This window comes from Ipomoea triloba, chromosome 9 (assembly GCF_003576645.1).
Source record: "Ipomoea triloba cultivar NCNSP0323 chromosome 9, ASM357664v1".
NCBI lineage: Eukaryota > Viridiplantae > Streptophyta > Magnoliopsida > Solanales > Convolvulaceae > Ipomoea > Ipomoea triloba.
Window position 1 is genome coordinate 1,491,339 of NC_044924.1, and position 16,568 is coordinate 1,507,906.

The window sequence follows — 16,568 nt, forward strand, 5'->3', positions numbered from 1 at the left end:
GTCTAAATCCCCCCCCCCCCCCCCCCCCCCATACAGCTCCTACACTATTGTGTGGGATGCGGATGGATTAATCACACCACAACCCTTGTAGGAAGAGATTGGAAGAGAATGTAAATTGAACTAGATCCTTGGCATGTTAAGATACAGAAGTGCACCCTGATTAACTGAATCTTCTAAAGGTTCAAAATTTTACGGTATCATGAACCACCATTGCATGTGATCAGACAATTGCGCGAGAAAAAAAAAATTAGAGAGAATATGAAGTTCCATATATCTGAAGGAATTAACCTGTTTCCTGATAGAGATACACCTCTCAGCCTCTGAAGGAGCCTATCCCTTGCAAGTAGTACAGCACTAGGAAGCCTTTCATTCCTAGTAATTCTCAGTCTATCTTGAATACTAAACTCATTTTCTATGTTGTTAACATTTCCGGAAGATGATGGGGTACTGCTCAGGTCAACCCAAAGTGACTCACGCTCCTGAGCATGCAAAAAAAAATAAGAGGAGACAACTTCAGAATTAAATGCCACCGATAAACTATGAGACTTTCATATTCAGTGTAGAAAAATAATTGCGAGAGCAGAGAAGGTGCAGCTTGCTTTTTAAAGCACACTTATGTTAAATAGAGGCAAGAGATGGAATAAAGCAATCTAGAATTGCATAGAAAATTCTAACACTAACCACTTACATTGCCTCACCTCTATGGCTTAGACTTCTAGTGGAGAAAGTAAATCGTGGGGCGTGTTTCAGTTAGACAAGGATAAAAAACTTGCTATATCAGTGCATACAATGAATATAATCCCAACTTGTGTTAGTGTGTTACTAGCAAAATCATAATATACTTATACTCGACCCCCACCTTACCATTGTCAACACTATTAAGACTCTAACCTCTGCACCACAGAACTATGTTCTTTTTTTTTTGAAAGACACAGAACTATGTTCTAGCGGACAGATAATCCTATTAATCCCTTGCCAAAAGGGTGCAATAGAGGAGAGATCCAAAGATTTTTCACTTCTTTTTTTTTTTGGGTGATGAGGGAAACTAACGATGTGAAATGTGTAAACTTCTCCTTTCCTCTGAATATAAACTAAGAAACACAAAAATACAACCATTAGGTAGACACTGATTTACCCATTCTGGATGAAATTAGAATGGAACGTTTCAATTCGGAATGCCTAAGTAATGAACTAAGCTTACATTCAACAAGCATCATACACAATACTATGGAAAGTATTGCCTAATGTACATGGTAACTTATAAGGATTATATCTCAAAGTATGCAACCTAAGTCCAATTAAGGACTTAAACTAAAGCTTTTCTAAGAAAACATAAACACTTTCCAATTTCCATGGAGATAGGCCATTTAAGCACATATAATGATAGGGGAAAAATTAAATTAAAAACATATACGGGAGAATAATTAAACCACTTAGCTAAAATAAGATACCAGAACAATAATCATAATAAGAGAAGAAGAGAAATTCAACGGTCCAACCGGAAAAGAGGAACGGTGGATAGAGTTGAAAGGGCGGCGTGGATTATCGCAGCCATTCAAATCGTTCCGGTCAACACGGCGATCAGTACTGCTGCTATGGCTGTGGCGGTGATTGCGGCGACGATTGATATGGTTGTCGTGGGAAGAGATTCGATCGGGAGAGCGATCGGACTCAATCACGGGAATGCTCCGACCCAAACGGGTCCTCCGGTTGTGGAAAAGCTCCAAAGCTTTCGTCATGCAACGGGGAAACCGGAAACCTGCTTCTCCTACTACTCCTTAATATGGATTCAAATGCATAAGAAATGAATTCCAATCTGCAAGGAAGAGTTAGGTTTGCATTTAAGGATGGTAGCGAAAATAGCATCAGAATTTTATGACGAGAGGAAAGAGCTTACCTAATTACGTTGAGAAGGATGATGGCTGTGACCCGTGAGGATGAGCAAGACAGTGAGACGCGATAAGGTTTCATCACTTTCATGTGTGATTGTCGGATTTGGGCTTAGGAAATATCTTCCCAATATTTGACATGGATCGTGGGCTTAAATCTAGCACCCAGAATTACCTACGTTTTCTTGGAAATAGATTAATGGGCTTTTAAACTCAATATTGCCCCAATGTAGAAACTTACAATCATTATGGTCCACACAGCTGTGTGGACCACACTATCAAATAATGCACATTCAATATAAAAATAATGTACATTCAGTACAAAAATAATGTACATTTAGTACATTAAAAATGTACATTTTATTATGGTCCACACAACTGTGTGGACCATGGTCCATACAATAATTTGCCAGAAACTTAGGCAAATTATTTGTGGACCGGGACCACAAATATACAATTTACATACTGAATATTTACAATTTATATATTGAATTTTTACAATTAACATATCAGTATGTAAATCGTGATGGATCCACCTTGCACCATCCATGGTATACCTATTGAGAAACTTAACAAGGGGATTGATAGAGTAATACGCGGTCACTTAGTAAAATATGATCAAATATACTCTTATTAATTATGATGAATCAGGTACAAAGGTTTTATACCCTAAGTGTAACCTGGTCAACATGACAGTGGGTCAGAGATTCTTGACCAACTTAGCTACTTAAGAGAGAAAACAGTAAAAAATACTCATATTGGCATTAAATGTGGTAATATAGAGTGTCAGGGGACACATGTTGATCATACGACATGGTTGTCGCGTGGTGGCCATGCACAAGGCTACACGCAAGCCCAGTACTCCTTGGGTAAATGCCATGTGATTATGGGTAATGCTTTCATGTGAGAGAGAGTATGAGATCACGAAGGTCAGCCTGACCAATCTAAGTGTACTAGATAAATTCTATTTGATTGATGAGGTGGTCCAATTTTATTTTTTTTATTTATGCGATTTGATCGAGAGGGTGTTGATGAGATGGTTCATTTCTTTGATTAAGTGGAACTGATTAGTTGTTACTTGTATGTGCAATCTAAGTGAAACCGATCAAGCTAAAGAAATAAAAGTTAGAGAATCCTGATTCTTTTTTAAAATTATATATTTCTGAGTTCTTCAGTACATAATCTTTTACATATCATATCCGATCCGATCCGATCCTTCAAGATCGACTTATTAATTAGCTAGGAGAACACGCAGTCGCTTAGGTAGCATGCATGCATATGTTACTGTAATTCCGTCATTAATAGTGTCGCCTGACGCCGTAAGTTTGGTAGTCGACGACGTCGGGGTCGGGTTTGTCGACCCCGTCGACGCTCCTCAGCCAATAAGTCTGGTTGAGAGAGGCGGAGCCGCTGGGAACGTCGTCCATCACTCGCTCGTGCCCTGCCGGGAAATATATTCCGGTGCGAGGATGCGGTGCCCAGCTCGGCGATACCTCTTCCCATCGCTTCTCATCCTCCTCCTCCATCGCCGCCGCCACATCCGCTTTGCTCCTCCTGTTTGTCCCTCCCATCTTGCTCATGCAACGCCGTGCCGCCGGTGCCGCGCTGCCGCATATTCAGTTCACCACATGATAAATTAATTAATAAAAAAAACCATCAGCCAAAGACTTTGTGCTCGATCAGCATAGTTGTGACTTTTCAAATGAAATGTCTCAAGTAATAAATATATTTAAACAGATATTACATAGTACTCAATAAAAGAAACAAAACAAAACACTCAGTTAATTAAAGAAAAGTATACCTCGGACTGGTTATTAATTACCTGAATTGCAGAGATTTCCTTGGAAACTTAGCCAGCCATGCTCCCGGCATGCCCGACATCAATGAACTATTAGCTGCTGCAAATTAAAGTGCAAATATAACTTAATTGTTTTGATTTGTTTATTGAGGTCGAATGAAGGAGGTATGGGGACATGGGGTTTTATACTGTAAACAGTTTATGGGAATAAAGTCAATAAACAACACTGTGTTTTTTTCTCTTTTACGTACAGCATCTAATATCTCATTTATCATGCTAAATCTAAATTCCTTACACTCAAAACTCTTCTCCGCACTGCTTGTGCGGCCCCATCAATTCTTTTGAGTTTCATTTTTGCGAACGTACTCGTAGTGAGTTAATATTCAATTTAGTTCTGTAGTGAGTTAATATTCAATTTAGTCTTTGACTATAATAAATTTTTTTTGAATTTAGTTTTAACTGACTTTTTGTATTTAATTAGGTTCTCAACTTCTATAATTTTACCAAACTAAGTTATCGGCTGCTGTTATAATCAATGACTAAATTGAGAAAAATCAATATAATCGATGATTGAATTGGGTAAAACAATTCTACTCAAATATTAATTTGGGTAAAACTACTATACTCGAAAATTAAATTGAGTATTAATATAAATGAAATTACCAAATTATCTTAACATACATAGAACTCAATGTGGGTAAATCCATTGAAATCGATGATCTAATTAAGCGCAAAAAAAAGTAGTTATTTATGACTAAATTGAAAAAAAAAATCTACTATAATCGATGACTAAATTATATATTATCTCTTTTAAGTAATCATGTTTTCCTCTTTAGAGGGCTTTATCCTGGATCTTAAGTCACCCCTCCACTAAATCGACATCAGATTCCCTATGAACATTTCTCAATTCCCTATAAACCTTATAAACCATCGCCCACACCAAATGAGTAGACGGGTAGTCTTTTTAATTCCCTTTAAACATCTTCACTTCAGTTTTTAGGCTGCCCCTCTACTCGGCTAGCATGGACAGATAGACTGTTACTTCAATGCATTGACCTCTTAATAGAAGCATCCCTCAGCTCGGCTAGCATGGACAGATAGACTGTTACTTCAATACACTGACCTCTTAATAGAAGCATCGAATGATAAGACACTCAAGTTAGTAACTTTACCACAAAAGTTGAGTAGATGTTTGACCATACCTTAAATATCACTCCACACTTTCTTTTGAAGCTGATGATCATATCACCCATCCAAATTAATTCAAATTATTTGACTCATCTCGTATTTTTGAAAAAAACATAACTTAGAAATCTTTCACACGTAGTACCTTTTATGCGGACATTATAATTCGCTTATTAATTGTCTCAAATTGTTAAAGGAATAAACAACACAGTGTTTAAGACATTAAATCCATCAATTGAGGAATAAATTCGGACTATTGATCATGCATGCTTTATCGGTGAAGCTGCTAATAGCCGTCCCAAGTTTTAAAGCACAAGGTATCTCGTCAAACTTTATGTTGTTTTTTCACTTTTTCCGTAGTATAAATCTGTCCCTCATCAGCTATGTTCCAATGCTTGTAATCGACATGCATTCTCTGTGGTGTTTAATGCTTCGCTGCGTTTTTGGCAACGTAATATCCGTACGTGTTGTACCTATTTATGTCAAACGCGGGATGCACACACACACACACTTCATCAACGTAACGCGACCTCCGTACCCTGGCCTGCACGATTTCAAGCCCCGTCGCGTCAATCGGATTATGTTACATTTTGTTAACAAATTCGTCTTAATTAACCATGCAAACGACAACACATGTTATACCTTTTGGAAATTTGATTCTTTGATCTTCCAGAAAATTACTCGTACCACATCAAGGACATGTAAATGTCCTATTTATTTCTGCATCATATCATATCCCTCTGGACCCTGATAGAGCATCCTTATTAGTAGAGTAATTTCGTGATTTTTGCGGAGTTTTTGTAAGTGTAATTAGGAAAAAAGAGAATGAAAAGGATTTAAAAAAAAAGAAACAAAAAATAATATGACATTTGAAACAAAAAAAAAAAAAAAAGTTAAAAGTCAGAGTGACTGCCAGCTGACTTGCCCAGCGCCAGTGGGCGTAAAGTGCGCCCAAACACGCACTTCAGCGTTTTTTTTTTTTAGCGAGGCCATTTCCTGACATAAACTAAGTTTTTGCACATATATTTCTTCTCATTTTGACATTCACATCAGTTCACTTTTGCAACATCAAGTTTATACACAAACATAAATCAAGAAATATTTGCTGGTATGGATGCTCTTAAAGTAATAAGGTTTAAGATATACATATTCATCTATCCTATGTATTTTGTTTGTTCTTAAAGATGTTTTGTGTATCTCATAGGTTACTGGATTATATATGACAAATGTTGCATAGGAGTATGGTGGCATGGAGCGGAATAAATAGGGTGTTTGGTAAATAGCTGTTAACTGGTTGGGTTAGTAACTTTGACTAGTTGATAGCATTATCTAATTGTGGAAATTTGTGCGTATATATATATATATGGGAAACGCAGGGAAATATTTGGGGCTTCCATCTCTTGTGGGAAGAAACAAGAAAGAAATTTTTGGCTTCATAAAGGATAAAATTCTCAGCAGGATTCATAGTTGGAACCATAGGTTTCTCTCTAAAACAGGGAAAGAAGTTCTTCTAAAGAGTGTTACTCAAGCTCTTCCCTCTTATGCTATGAGTGTGTTCCACCTACCAAAGGAACTGATTAGAGAAGTGGAAAAGGTTATGAATGCTTTTTGGTGGGGGGCTGAGTATGGCAATAGGAAGGGAATAAGATGGAAGGCTTGGGGTCATCTTTGCAGCCCTAAACAATGGGGTGGTCTTGGCTATAGAAGATTGGCTGATTTTAACGTAGCCTTATTGTGTAAACAAGCATGGAGATTGATTCAATTCCCAGATTCTCCTCCCTCTTTTATTGTTGAAACTCTGTATTCTGAAGCTTATTAATGAATTCCTTTTCTGTTTAAAAAAAAAATTAAAACATATTTTGTCATGCTTTTTAAATTTTGTCACTTTACATCATTGACTTTAATTTGTTTGCCACAATTAATCATCCTTTTAAAATTTTATTATCTCACATTTAATAAATATGACTAGCATTTAATTTCATCATTCAATTAAAAAATATGTTTACAAAATAGAGAGAGAAATTACATGTTGGGACAAGATATTTGAATGATAAAATTATATGCTATTCATTTTTATTAAATGGTGAAATGATAACAATTTGAACGGGTAACTAATTATGGTAATTGGTAAGAACATAAAAGTTAATGACGTAATGATGCAAAATATAGAAAAGGTTAAATGTAATAATACAACAATAGTTGAGGATTAAATGTGGAATATGTTATTTTTTTGTGTTCTTTTTGCAATTTCATTGGAGTTTGGTCCTTTCTTGGCAATTTCCTCATTTCCTGAGGGACCACGTAATTAGCCGTCGGTGCACTAGCATGCACCTGATCAGACTCTCTTGGAAGGAAAATTAAAAAGAACCGTTGCGAACGAGAGGATCGCCTGTAACGGATAGTCCCCCACTTCTCTTATTCAAAATCATCAGCCTTCCCTTCCAGAATAGAATCGCCATTAATCCTTCTTCTTCTTCTTCTTCTTCTTTGTTCATTTCTCAAGATCAAGAAAGAATCTCTCTGTCGATTATTCCTCGCTCTCCTCTTATACTTAATTCTTAATCTTGGATACGCATCGATCAGTACACTGCGTATCGTTTAGTTACTCTGTGCTCAATCAAATCTTTGGCGGGTATCGATTACCGGATCCGGGTGGGAAAATGGATTTAGGTTGCTTGGATATGGGCTGCATTGAGAAGAAGAGAAGCTACGCCGATCAGACTCTGTCTCATTCTGAGAGCTGCAGCCCTACCGCCTCTGTAACGGCCACTTCCAAAGCTGGGAAGGTATCGAATTCCGTTTGATCGTTTTGTTTTTTCGGTTTTAATATTGACAATGCCCTAATTAGTTAATCATGGTAATCTATTGGAGTGTTTTCTCTTCGTGGTTTTGCTTGGCTTTTAGAGATTTACCAGTGTGCGTTTGGTGGGAGGGGAGAGTGTTAGGGTTTGTTTATCTTAAGCAATAATTTCAACAACCAGCAGTAGGATAATGACTATGATGTGGTGTTTGGAGTGTGCTTTGAACTTCAGGAAAGTCTAATGGAGCTAGGGTTTAGAAACCGGTCCATGTTTCTGAGTAACTTATAATTCTGAAGAAGTGATATAAGCTGAAATACATGAGTGAATGAATGACATTGTTTGGGACATAATAATTGTCTTATCCTGTTATCCATGAAGGTGCAATAAGATGAATTCAGTTAATCTAGTCAGAAATTGTACCACTGAGATCAAGATGAAGATAATGCAAGTAGAATGGAGTATAGCCAAAGTGGCTGAATAGTATAATGCGTGCTTTAGACAAAAGTTACACAGGATTTTCTGTCACTTTAAAGTTTGGTACAGTGTCAATGAAATGATAAACATAAGCACTGTGATATGCTTTTTCGGTCACTTTACAGTTTGGTAGAGTGTCACAGAGATGTGAACTAGATGACAAAGAGAATGATTTTATATAGAAACAGGATGTACTCTAAGTAGTGCCACATTTTAAAGCAACTTTAGAATTTGGTAGAGTAGCAAGATTAAGTGAAGTAGGTGTTACAGAGAAGGATTTTATTTAGGACAAAAATGCAGTAGAAGAAACTAGTTTGCTTAAACTTTTGCTCTTTTCAGTGACATTAAGTGCCTTTGTCTATGTGATCTTGGAGACTTGGAGTAGTGGTATAGTGCCTTGCACGGAAACTCTTATTGGTGAGCGTTTCCTCATTTCTTATCCTGTGTCCCCTATGTTCTATTTCCTGTTTCCGTGCAACTTTAGGTGCCTTGTATGAAGTATCTGTGTATGCCAAAATAACTCATCAAACAATTGAGGGTTGATCTTCAGTGTTCTAAGTTGCATCAGATGTTTAACAGTTGATTGCAGCTATTTTTTGTTTGTTTTTATGGAGTATATGTCATGTCTTTTGGAATTTGCAGAATAAGGCTATGAAAGATGGTCTCCGCTCAAGCTTGGTTTCTCTAAACAAAAATGCATCACAAATTAGGAAGCCACCACATCGAAAAACTTCTCCTCTAAGTTGGTTCCCTCGTCAAAAGGTGGACTCCTATTTGAAGAGGAAAATTAAGTTGCTGCAGGTATAGTATAATGTGATCTTTGTTGTGTCCTATATTCCCATTTTGCATAGCAATACTGTGTAGCCTTCTAGCCACCAGGTTTAAAGTAACATGTTGACACAGGAAGTAGATGGTATGAATTCAACTCTTGATGAGACTTTGGGTGATTCTAATCCTCATTATTCAAGAGTTTTGAGAGAAAAAATTGCAGTCAGGGAGGCTGCTCAGAAAGCAATGGAGGCACGGAAGGCTGCTATGGTTGAAGCATCTTGGTGTCGAATACTTAAAGCAGCCAGGTGACTATATTTGGTCTGAGTGAGAAATAAAATTTTTCTTTACTTTTAATGGTTCTTCCAGAATTTTAATTTCCTTGATGTATGTACAGGATTGATAATAAGCAAGCAGAAGAGCAGTTGATGAAGGCAGAGAAAACTTCAGATGAAGCTTTTAAAGCTGCAACAGCTATTGGAGTGATATTATATGACATTCCAGATGCTTCACCGAAGCATTACAATATAGAAACATCATCAGCTAATGGAGGAGGATCCACCATGCACACTGTTAGAACATCTTTCGAAACTGCATTTGAGGTGGATAAGCAAGTGGCTTCAGCAGTTAAAGCTGCCCTTATCAATCTTGCAAATTGCCCGTCAATAAACAAAGACGAGTTCAAAGAACTGCTCCGTAAGATCAGTCAAAACCCTGATACAGATGAAAACTATCATGAACCTTCAGAGATTTATTCAGAATATGAATCTGATACTGCATCTGAGCTCGAGTATGGCACACAGAAGGACCACGATTGTCATGAAGACACACATTTAGAGATGGAGTTTGCAGGGGGAAGACAAAGGAAATGTAAGAAGCAGCAGGTATCTGACAAGTTTAATATGACAAACCTTGTACAGATGATGATGGAAAGACTTAAGTGTTTGCAAGAAGATGAACTTGCATCTCTTGCCACTATCGTTGCAACTTGTGGGTTAAATGCTGCTCTTGCAGAAGCTGAAAACCAGAAACATCATAAAGTGGAACCAGCATCTGATAATAAATCAGACCTGGGCCTTGATCTTCATGGAAGATTACCTTCTTCTGGAACTGTACGAGCAAAGGATTCAAATGTGGATGAGGCCTCACTTCCAAGCCTAGACAAGTTTCTGGTAAAGCGGTTGACAAGACTTGAAAGGGAGGTCTTAGAAGCCAAGAATGCAAAAAGGAATTTAGAGAGTGAAGGACTTGAACAAAGGTCAGATAAATATGAAGATGAAAGACTTCCTTCAGGTGATTCTACAAATTCAAGCCAAAATAAATTGGATCTTGAAAGTTCTCTTCTGAAGCCTTCTTCAAAATTTGAGAGGGAAATTGAAGAGGCCAAAAAATGTTCAGAGCCATTAATAGGAAGCAAGTCTAAAGCTTCAAACAGTAATGCGATTTCCTCTGACATTCCTGACCTTGGAAGTGTATTGGTAAAACATTCTTCAAAGCTTGAGAAAGAGATCGAAAAAGCAAAGAAGAATGTAAAACCTTATGAACCACATGGTAGGGCAGTTGGCAATAAAAAACAAGACGTTGTGGATGAGCTTCCCAGTCTAGATAAATTTCTAGTGAAACATGTGTCAAGACTTGAAAGAGAAGTGCAAGAAGCAAAAAACAGAAAAAACGTTTCCAGTGGAGGACAGTTCACCAATTTGAGTGGGACAACCTCTTCTGTAACTTCTACAACGGATCCAGAAGACAATTTAGTGCCATCTGGTGGAGTTGCTGAAAGAATTCCTTCATGCTTTGATGGGGACAAAGATGATAAAAGTACAGTATCAGATAATAGTCTGGACAAGATTCTAGTGAAGCCAATTCATCGTCTGGAAAGGATGAAAATGCAAGAATCGTCAATGGGTGTCCCCAGATCTCAGAGAAAGCATGGAGCAGATGCTGCTGCAAATTGTGATGGGCTAGATAAAATATTAGTGAAGCATGTCTCAAGGCTGGAAAAGGAGAAAATGGCAGCTGCAAAAGCAGCAGCAGAGAAGGAAAATCTGCCGAGTGTATATAAGGTCACTAGGAAGGAAATGGTGAACAATGAAGGTAGTTTGGATCAAGTTTTGGTCAGACACAAATCTAGACTGGAGAAGGAAAAGATAGCTGCTGCTCAGCAACCAGATGACCAGATTAGGCATTCAGTTTCTCGTCGAGAAGCAAGGGAGAAAGAATTGCAACAAGCATGGGGAGGCATGAGCCTCGGAAACTCCATGCGCCCTCATCTCTCCAGACTCCAGAGAGACAAGGCAAGTTCATCTTTTCTTTCCTCTCCTCCTCCCCATTTCATTTGATTGTTTAAAGCAATGCATGCAACCCCCCATCTAATTCCAGTCTAGCAGCTATAATCGTTCCATCTACTTACAAAATTTACTTGTCCTTTTGTCAGGCTGCTTGGCTTCAAGCCGAAGAAGAAGAAAGGAGAAAAGTCTCAGATGATATGTGAAATCAAGCAATCATTATTCATTCATTTTGAGTGCACATAAACCAGGGTTCTAGGGATACATGTTTGGGAATGGCTATCAAAGGAGCCAAAAAACCTTAATAAGCTCATTGTAATACTTTTCAGCTTTTTGTCAATGGTGATCTGCTACCATCTTTTTTTCACTTCCACCTCCTAATAAACCCTAAACCCCAAATTGAAGGCAGATTCAATACATTTTCTGCAGACATTTCTACAATCACCAGTTCAATATCACCGCCGAGTTTATGTTGCTAACCCAAAAAATCACATGAATTCGAAAACTTAAGTGAAAAAGTATAATACAGTTTAAAGAAGTTGAAATTATGTTTATTATATTAATTAATATCGAGAAATCAGGTACAAGAAACAGCTGCGCTTTACAATCATGATAGAATTAGAAGGGACTAGTTCTCGGAGATGGAAGTTTCAGACTCGGTTATTTTCCAGCTGCAAATACTCGCTGGGGACCGGAGGAGCTTCACCGAATTTCAGCAAATACGCAGTTTGATGAACAATGCGCAGAGCTGGAATGGATTGTGCATCCAAGTACGCATCGCAGGAAAAACACCACACTGATAAATCACTGCATCCAATCCAAATACAAGCGCAGAAAAAGCATATTCAAAGCGAAGAAGATCGAAATACGAAAGGAAATCTGAGAAATGGAAAATAGGTAGGTACCTGAAGCTAAGCGCTAAAGAGTGATCGACTCGTTGATAGTGTTCCAGCATGTGTTTGTTCACGAATCGGCTGCACAGAACTTCCTTGCAGCTCAAGCATAGCCAGTTCTCGCTCGGATGTTGGCACCTGTAATGAAATTCGATTTGATTGATTATTGAAGAAGGTTGGGGAAATCAGTAGAGGTTTTAGGGTTTGGTGGAAAGACGGACTTGTTGCAGGGAGTGTTGGGGGTGGGAATGTGTGCCAGATCCGACGATAACGAAGCGAGATGATCGCAGTGAGTTCGGGCCTCCACCCAGCCCGATTCCGACCCGTCTAGCATCAGCAGCTCTTCGTCTTCGTGGATGACCGGAATTGAAGACGACGATGAAGCCATTTCTTCAGCGTTCTTCTTCGCCGGCCGTTCTGAATTGCGACCGCCCTTTATTCCGGTACCCGCCGCTTCACATTCAACATATTTGGATCGGATAGTGTAGCCCAATTAATAATTGGGCCTGTCAGCCACTTCTAATGGGCCTAAGCCCTCTGAGAGCCCAGCAAACTAGGGTTTTTGCGGGTATATATACATGAGTTAAAACCTGAATCAAACCTCCCGAGATTCTTAAGCGTTAGGGTTTTCTCGCAGCTGCTCTGTGGTCGAAGCCTCAACCAGGAAGAGAGAACAATGGGACACTCTAACATCTGGAACGCTCACCCCAAGACCTACGGGCCTGGCTCGCGCGCATGGTATCTTCCATGTTCCTTTTCTGCTTTAATTTTTCAGAACCAATTTGAGCTGCTTAGTATTTGCTTCCTTCCAGTCTGCTTTTCCTAGTAGATTCTAGTTTATCGTCTAGAGCTTTATATATTGTGATTCTTGAATTCATTGTCGTTTAATTGAAATATACTGAGCTGAATCGCTTGCTGTAAATCGTCTTTTGAGTTTTGACCATGTTGTGATGCATGCTGGCATGTTATGATAGTCAAAGAAGTAACTTTCGAGCTTTAATTGAGTTTTATGGTGTGTACTTAGCCTTGTGCTTGCTGCTTTGTTTCCCTATTCCCAAATCAGTTGAATGCCTGTTCTAATGTTTGTACTATTTCAATCCAAATCCGAAGAGTTATTAGTCAACCTTACCATTTAAATGATAATGATGCTGTGTCTTTCTCCATTAATGGATTCTTCTAATACCTGTTTGTATTGTTAATGTCTTGCTTTGGTGATTTGGTTTTGAGGGTCTAAATCTTGTCCCCATGTTATGAAATTGAATAACTCAATGTATATGTCTGCTACTTAGTTTATTAATTAGTTTAAGTGTTACTTGGCAGCCGAGTATGTGGTAACTCTCATGGGATTATCAGAAAGTATGGGCTTATGTGCTGCAGACAGTGCTTCCGAAGCAACGCAAAGGAAATTGGATTCATCAAGGTATTGAATTGACTTATGAGTGTCTCATATATGGAGTTAATTTCATACTGCCCTCTCACTTGATATTGGGGTGTAACCTAGTTCTTTTCTCGAATCCCGCGTATTAAATGCTTGCTTATTGTTAAAATGCCATGGATCTCATGTCTAGAGGTACTGAACTTTTTCTTTTAATTGTCTTTGCAGTACCGCTAAAGAATCCAGATACCGTTGCAATCAAGAACAAGAGTAATTTGATATTTGATCAATATGTAGTTGCCTTAAGAACAGATTATAATATCTGATATTTAATGGTTTTGTTTTGTTACTCGTGGACAAGAGATTGATGTCTTAATCTTGTTTAAAGATTGTTGAACTTGTTATATGTTTTCTCCAATCCTTTAAATTCTTGATTGCCATTTTCTAACTTCTTTAGACACAACACATATTTATCTCTTGTTTGTGTTTGGAATTGGCTGCACTGTTATCTGAAGACTTTTCAGAGCCTTCTGAATAATAGCCTTTATAAAATGGCTGTTAAATAGAGGTCTGATACAAATTGCATTTTGTGAGCGATTAGAAGAAGACTGTTGAACTAAATTGAAGTCATTATTCCTGTTAGTTAAGTGATAATGTGGTTCCATGATATATCATTATGGTTACTCAGTTATTACTAGAATATTTGTTAAAGTGGATCATCGGACCGACACCATTTGTTCTAACTAATCTCTCAACCTTTCTTGATTGACAACAGCCCTTGGAAAATCTCCAGTTAACAAATAATAAGTGGAAACAAAGTTAATTAATTGATTCAAATTAATGTCACTTCACCAACCTTGTTAGTTGTCCAAACTCAGTGTACCTTAGATTTCTTTGCATCTAAGCCATCCTTAATTCCAAGTTTGATAGCCTCTTTTGTTGATGTTTGACTATAAATTTAAATAATACTCCTTATATAATACTCCGTTTAACCTAAATGTTAATACTTGTCACATGGACACCATTAGCTCTAAGTGAACCGTTAATACATAGACACTTTTAGTTAAATCTCATGTTTCTTGAAGGTTCAACGTACCCTTACTATACAAAGCCACCCTTAACTGAAGGGGAGAAGAGAGAAAATGTGAGGTATTCTAGTTAAGGGGAGAAGAGAGAAAATGTGAGGTATTCTTGCAAAAATGAGGTTTGTTTTAGGTCCCACAACATAGAAAAAGAGAAAGTGGATGCGTAAGTGCGCACGTGCACAATGGCGCCTAGCCAGGTGCGTGTAGTCCGCGTTGGCTGGCGTGTCAATGACCTTGCTCCTCTTTTTTTTTTTTTTTTTCTCCTACTTGGCATCTAAAAAATCACCTCAAAAATAATAATTATAAATTATGAATTTTTGGTATATAAAATTTAAAAAAGGTCACATTTTCCTTGTGAACATGTCCCAAGTGGAAAGAAGAAGCTAAGTATGGGTAGTGTAGACTTTGGAATTGGGTTAACTAAAACTATATATAATATACCATTTGTTTGACAAATTGCTACATTACTTTTAATGTTGAGTGACTTTTCAATCAATCCACCATCATTTTCTTCTAAAAGTGCAAAAACGTGATGGATTAATCAGATCGCCACAGCTTTTAATTAGTAGTATTAACAAAGAGACCCAAAACCACCACCCACTGTAAAAGATATGAGAAAACCCATCCAACAAATATACTTTGGACTTAAGTCTGAGTTTAATGTTAAGGTTATATACGTTTGACATGCATGCATGTAGATAGGCAGACACCCTGTGTTAACAGAGACGTGGGCAGATTAGGTTCAGTGACCAAAACACGTGCCCTGCCATGTTTGTATGTCCCAAAAAACATTTGTCACATTCATCCAATACAACAATCATATGGGGCTCTTGTTTGCCTCTGTATATGACCAAAAGTTGCATTCTGTATGAGGCTCGCCTTATGATCCTAGGCGGGAAATGACCATACGGAATGAGGATTGTTCATAGTTAACCGGTTCAAACCAATAAGATCAATAGATAGCTCTCACGAAAAGTCAAACTTCATCAAACCCACCGTCCCACAAACTTGGCTGGTTGCCCACATGTTACTAGGGACCCTGGGAGGCGGGACACTGCGAGGTGGGTAGTTTATCTGGGGCAGATGCCTCCTAAAGAGTAACAGAGGTGTGCGAAGGTAGGCTCATGGGACACTACGAGGTGGGTAGTTTATCTGGGACGGATGCCTCCTAAAGAGTAACAGAGGTGTGTGAAGGTAGACTCAAGCTAAGATTATGCTCGTGAGCGTAATGGTAAAAGCATGCCTGACTGTGAGACCGACTGATCGAACAGAGACGAAAGTCGGCCATAGTGACCTGGGAATCCCGTGTGGAAGGCTCTCGCTCAACGGATCAAAGGTACACCGGGGATGTTGGCTGATGACTCCCAAGAGCTCTTATTGACAGTCGTTTGGCATCTGTACTTTGAAACAAATGTTTGCACCTTGACCTCAGAGAATCCTCACCTGCCCTTACCCTATAGTTTTGGTGGTGTAAATTGAAACATATACTTCAACTATCACAATTTTTTTTTATAACTGGACAAATTAAATATACTGATCGATTTCATTGATAAGATCCTAATTGCACACTACAATTACTAATGAAGCATAATATTAACATTACTCGACATTGGAAGCAGACTATTAACATTACTCAACATTGATCAATTAACTGAGCTATGCCTCAGAACCTGTGTTACCGTATATGGCATCATATATGTTACTTCACATAAAGTAACGTAGATGTAATTAATGATGCCACAAGTGTATGGGCAAGTTGTGGAGAGTGCATGTGTGTATATATACATATAACATATATAAGTGGATATATATTACACCAACTTCTGTTGGTGCATCAGATCCGTAATAAAAACAATGAATGGCGTTCACGACTCACGGGTTGCTATAATGCTTATTGAAGAAAGGAAGGATATATATGATGGTGGAATTGAAGAGCTTCCCCACACCTGTTTACACATTCAATTTTCCACAATGAAATTCAACCCAATGCCAGTATAGAGTACTATTATCTGCAT

The 16,568-nt window shown here is 38.2% G+C and overlaps 4 protein-coding genes across 6 annotated transcripts in view; 1 reads left to right on the forward strand and 3 right to left on the reverse strand.

Moving 5' to 3' along the window:
- LOC116030600 (probable E3 ubiquitin-protein ligase RHY1A) overlaps positions 1-1,992 on the reverse strand; it is a 5,110-nt gene extending 3,118 nt beyond the window's left edge. Inside the window, exons 1-3 of one of the 2 annotated variants that reach the window (XM_031272901.1) lie at positions 1,898-1,992; positions 1,500-1,816; positions 289-479 (exon numbers count right to left, since the gene is read on the reverse strand). In XM_031272901.1, the coding sequence (XP_031128761.1) occupies positions 289-479; positions 1,500-1,739 (431 nt within the window). In that variant the 5' untranslated portion in view covers positions 1,740-1,816; positions 1,898-1,992. Of the gene's footprint in view, positions 1-288; positions 480-1,499; positions 1,876-1,897 lie in introns of those variants that run through there. The other variant, XM_031272902.1, reaches the window with a different exon arrangement.
- A 1,022-nt stretch (positions 1,993-3,014) lies between these two features.
- On the reverse strand, positions 3,015-3,825 carry LOC116030830. The gene is made up of 2 exons (XM_031273174.1): positions 3,712-3,825; positions 3,015-3,494 (listed from the first exon to the last, which is right to left on the reverse strand). Exons 1-2 carry the CDS (start codon positions 3,768-3,770, stop codon positions 3,188-3,190), a joined length of 366 nt encoding a protein of 121 aa, XP_031129034.1. The 5' UTR covers positions 3,771-3,825; the 3' UTR covers positions 3,015-3,187.
- A 3,638-nt stretch (positions 3,826-7,463) lies between these two features.
- On the forward strand, positions 7,464-11,571 carry LOC116030024. Of its 2 annotated transcripts, none has more exons than XM_031272107.1 (5): positions 7,464-7,658; positions 8,790-8,948; positions 9,051-9,223; positions 9,313-11,209; positions 11,350-11,571. In XM_031272107.1, the coding sequence occupies exons 1-5, from the start codon at positions 7,533-7,535 to the stop codon at positions 11,404-11,406; spliced, it is 2,412 nt and encodes an 803-aa protein (XP_031127967.1). In that variant the 5' UTR covers positions 7,464-7,532; the 3' UTR covers positions 11,407-11,571. The 2 variants fall into 2 exon arrangements, with proteins under 2 accessions (XP_031127967.1, XP_031127968.1); XM_031272108.1 differs by lacking the exon at positions 7,464-7,658 and adding an exon at positions 8,157-8,564.
- Positions 11,572-11,729: 158 nt separating this feature from the next.
- Positions 11,730-12,536, reverse strand: LOC116030025 (histone deacetylase 6). The gene is made up of 3 exons (XM_031272109.1): positions 12,315-12,536; positions 12,106-12,231; positions 11,730-12,007 (listed from the first exon to the last, which is right to left on the reverse strand). Exons 1-3 carry the CDS (start codon positions 12,479-12,481, stop codon positions 11,851-11,853), a joined length of 450 nt encoding a protein of 149 aa, XP_031127969.1. The 5' UTR covers positions 12,482-12,536; the 3' UTR covers positions 11,730-11,850.
- Positions 12,537-16,568: the final 4,032 nt, after the last annotated feature.

What these genes read in the sequence shown, in the direction of transcription:
- LOC116030830 (XM_031273174.1), bottom strand. Translation starts at nt 3,770, where the DNA reads ATGTCGGGCATGCCGGGAGCATGGCTGGCTAAGTTTCCAAGGAAATCT. An exon ending in AGGAAATCTCTGCAATTCAG is followed by an intron (nt 3,495 to 3,711) that starts GTAATTAATAAC and finishes AATATGCGGCAG; the next exon opens with CGCGGCACCGGCGGCACGGC.
- LOC116030024 (XM_031272107.1), top strand. Translation starts at nt 7,533, where the DNA reads ATGGATTTAGGTTGCTTGGATATGGGCTGCATTGAGAAGAAGAGAAGC. An exon ending in CCACTTCCAAAGCTGGGAAG is followed by an intron (nt 7,659 to 8,789) that starts GTATCGAATTCC and finishes TGGAATTTGCAG; the next exon opens with AATAAGGCTATGAAAGATGG. An exon ending in CGAATACTTAAAGCAGCCAG is followed by an intron (nt 9,224 to 9,312) that starts GTGACTATATTT and finishes ATGTATGTACAG; the next exon opens with GATTGATAATAAGCAAGCAG.
- LOC116030025 (XM_031272109.1), bottom strand. Translation starts at nt 12,481, where the DNA reads ATGGCTTCATCGTCGTCTTCAATTCCGGTCATCCACGAAGACGAAGAG. An exon ending in CCCAACACTCCCTGCAACAA is followed by an intron (nt 12,232 to 12,314) that starts GTCCGTCTTTCC and finishes ATTTCATTACAG; the next exon opens with GTGCCAACATCCGAGCGAGA. An exon ending in TCTTTAGCGCTTAGCTTCAG is followed by an intron (nt 12,008 to 12,105) that starts GTACCTACCTAT and finishes GATTGGATGCAG; the next exon opens with TGATTTATCAGTGTGGTGTT.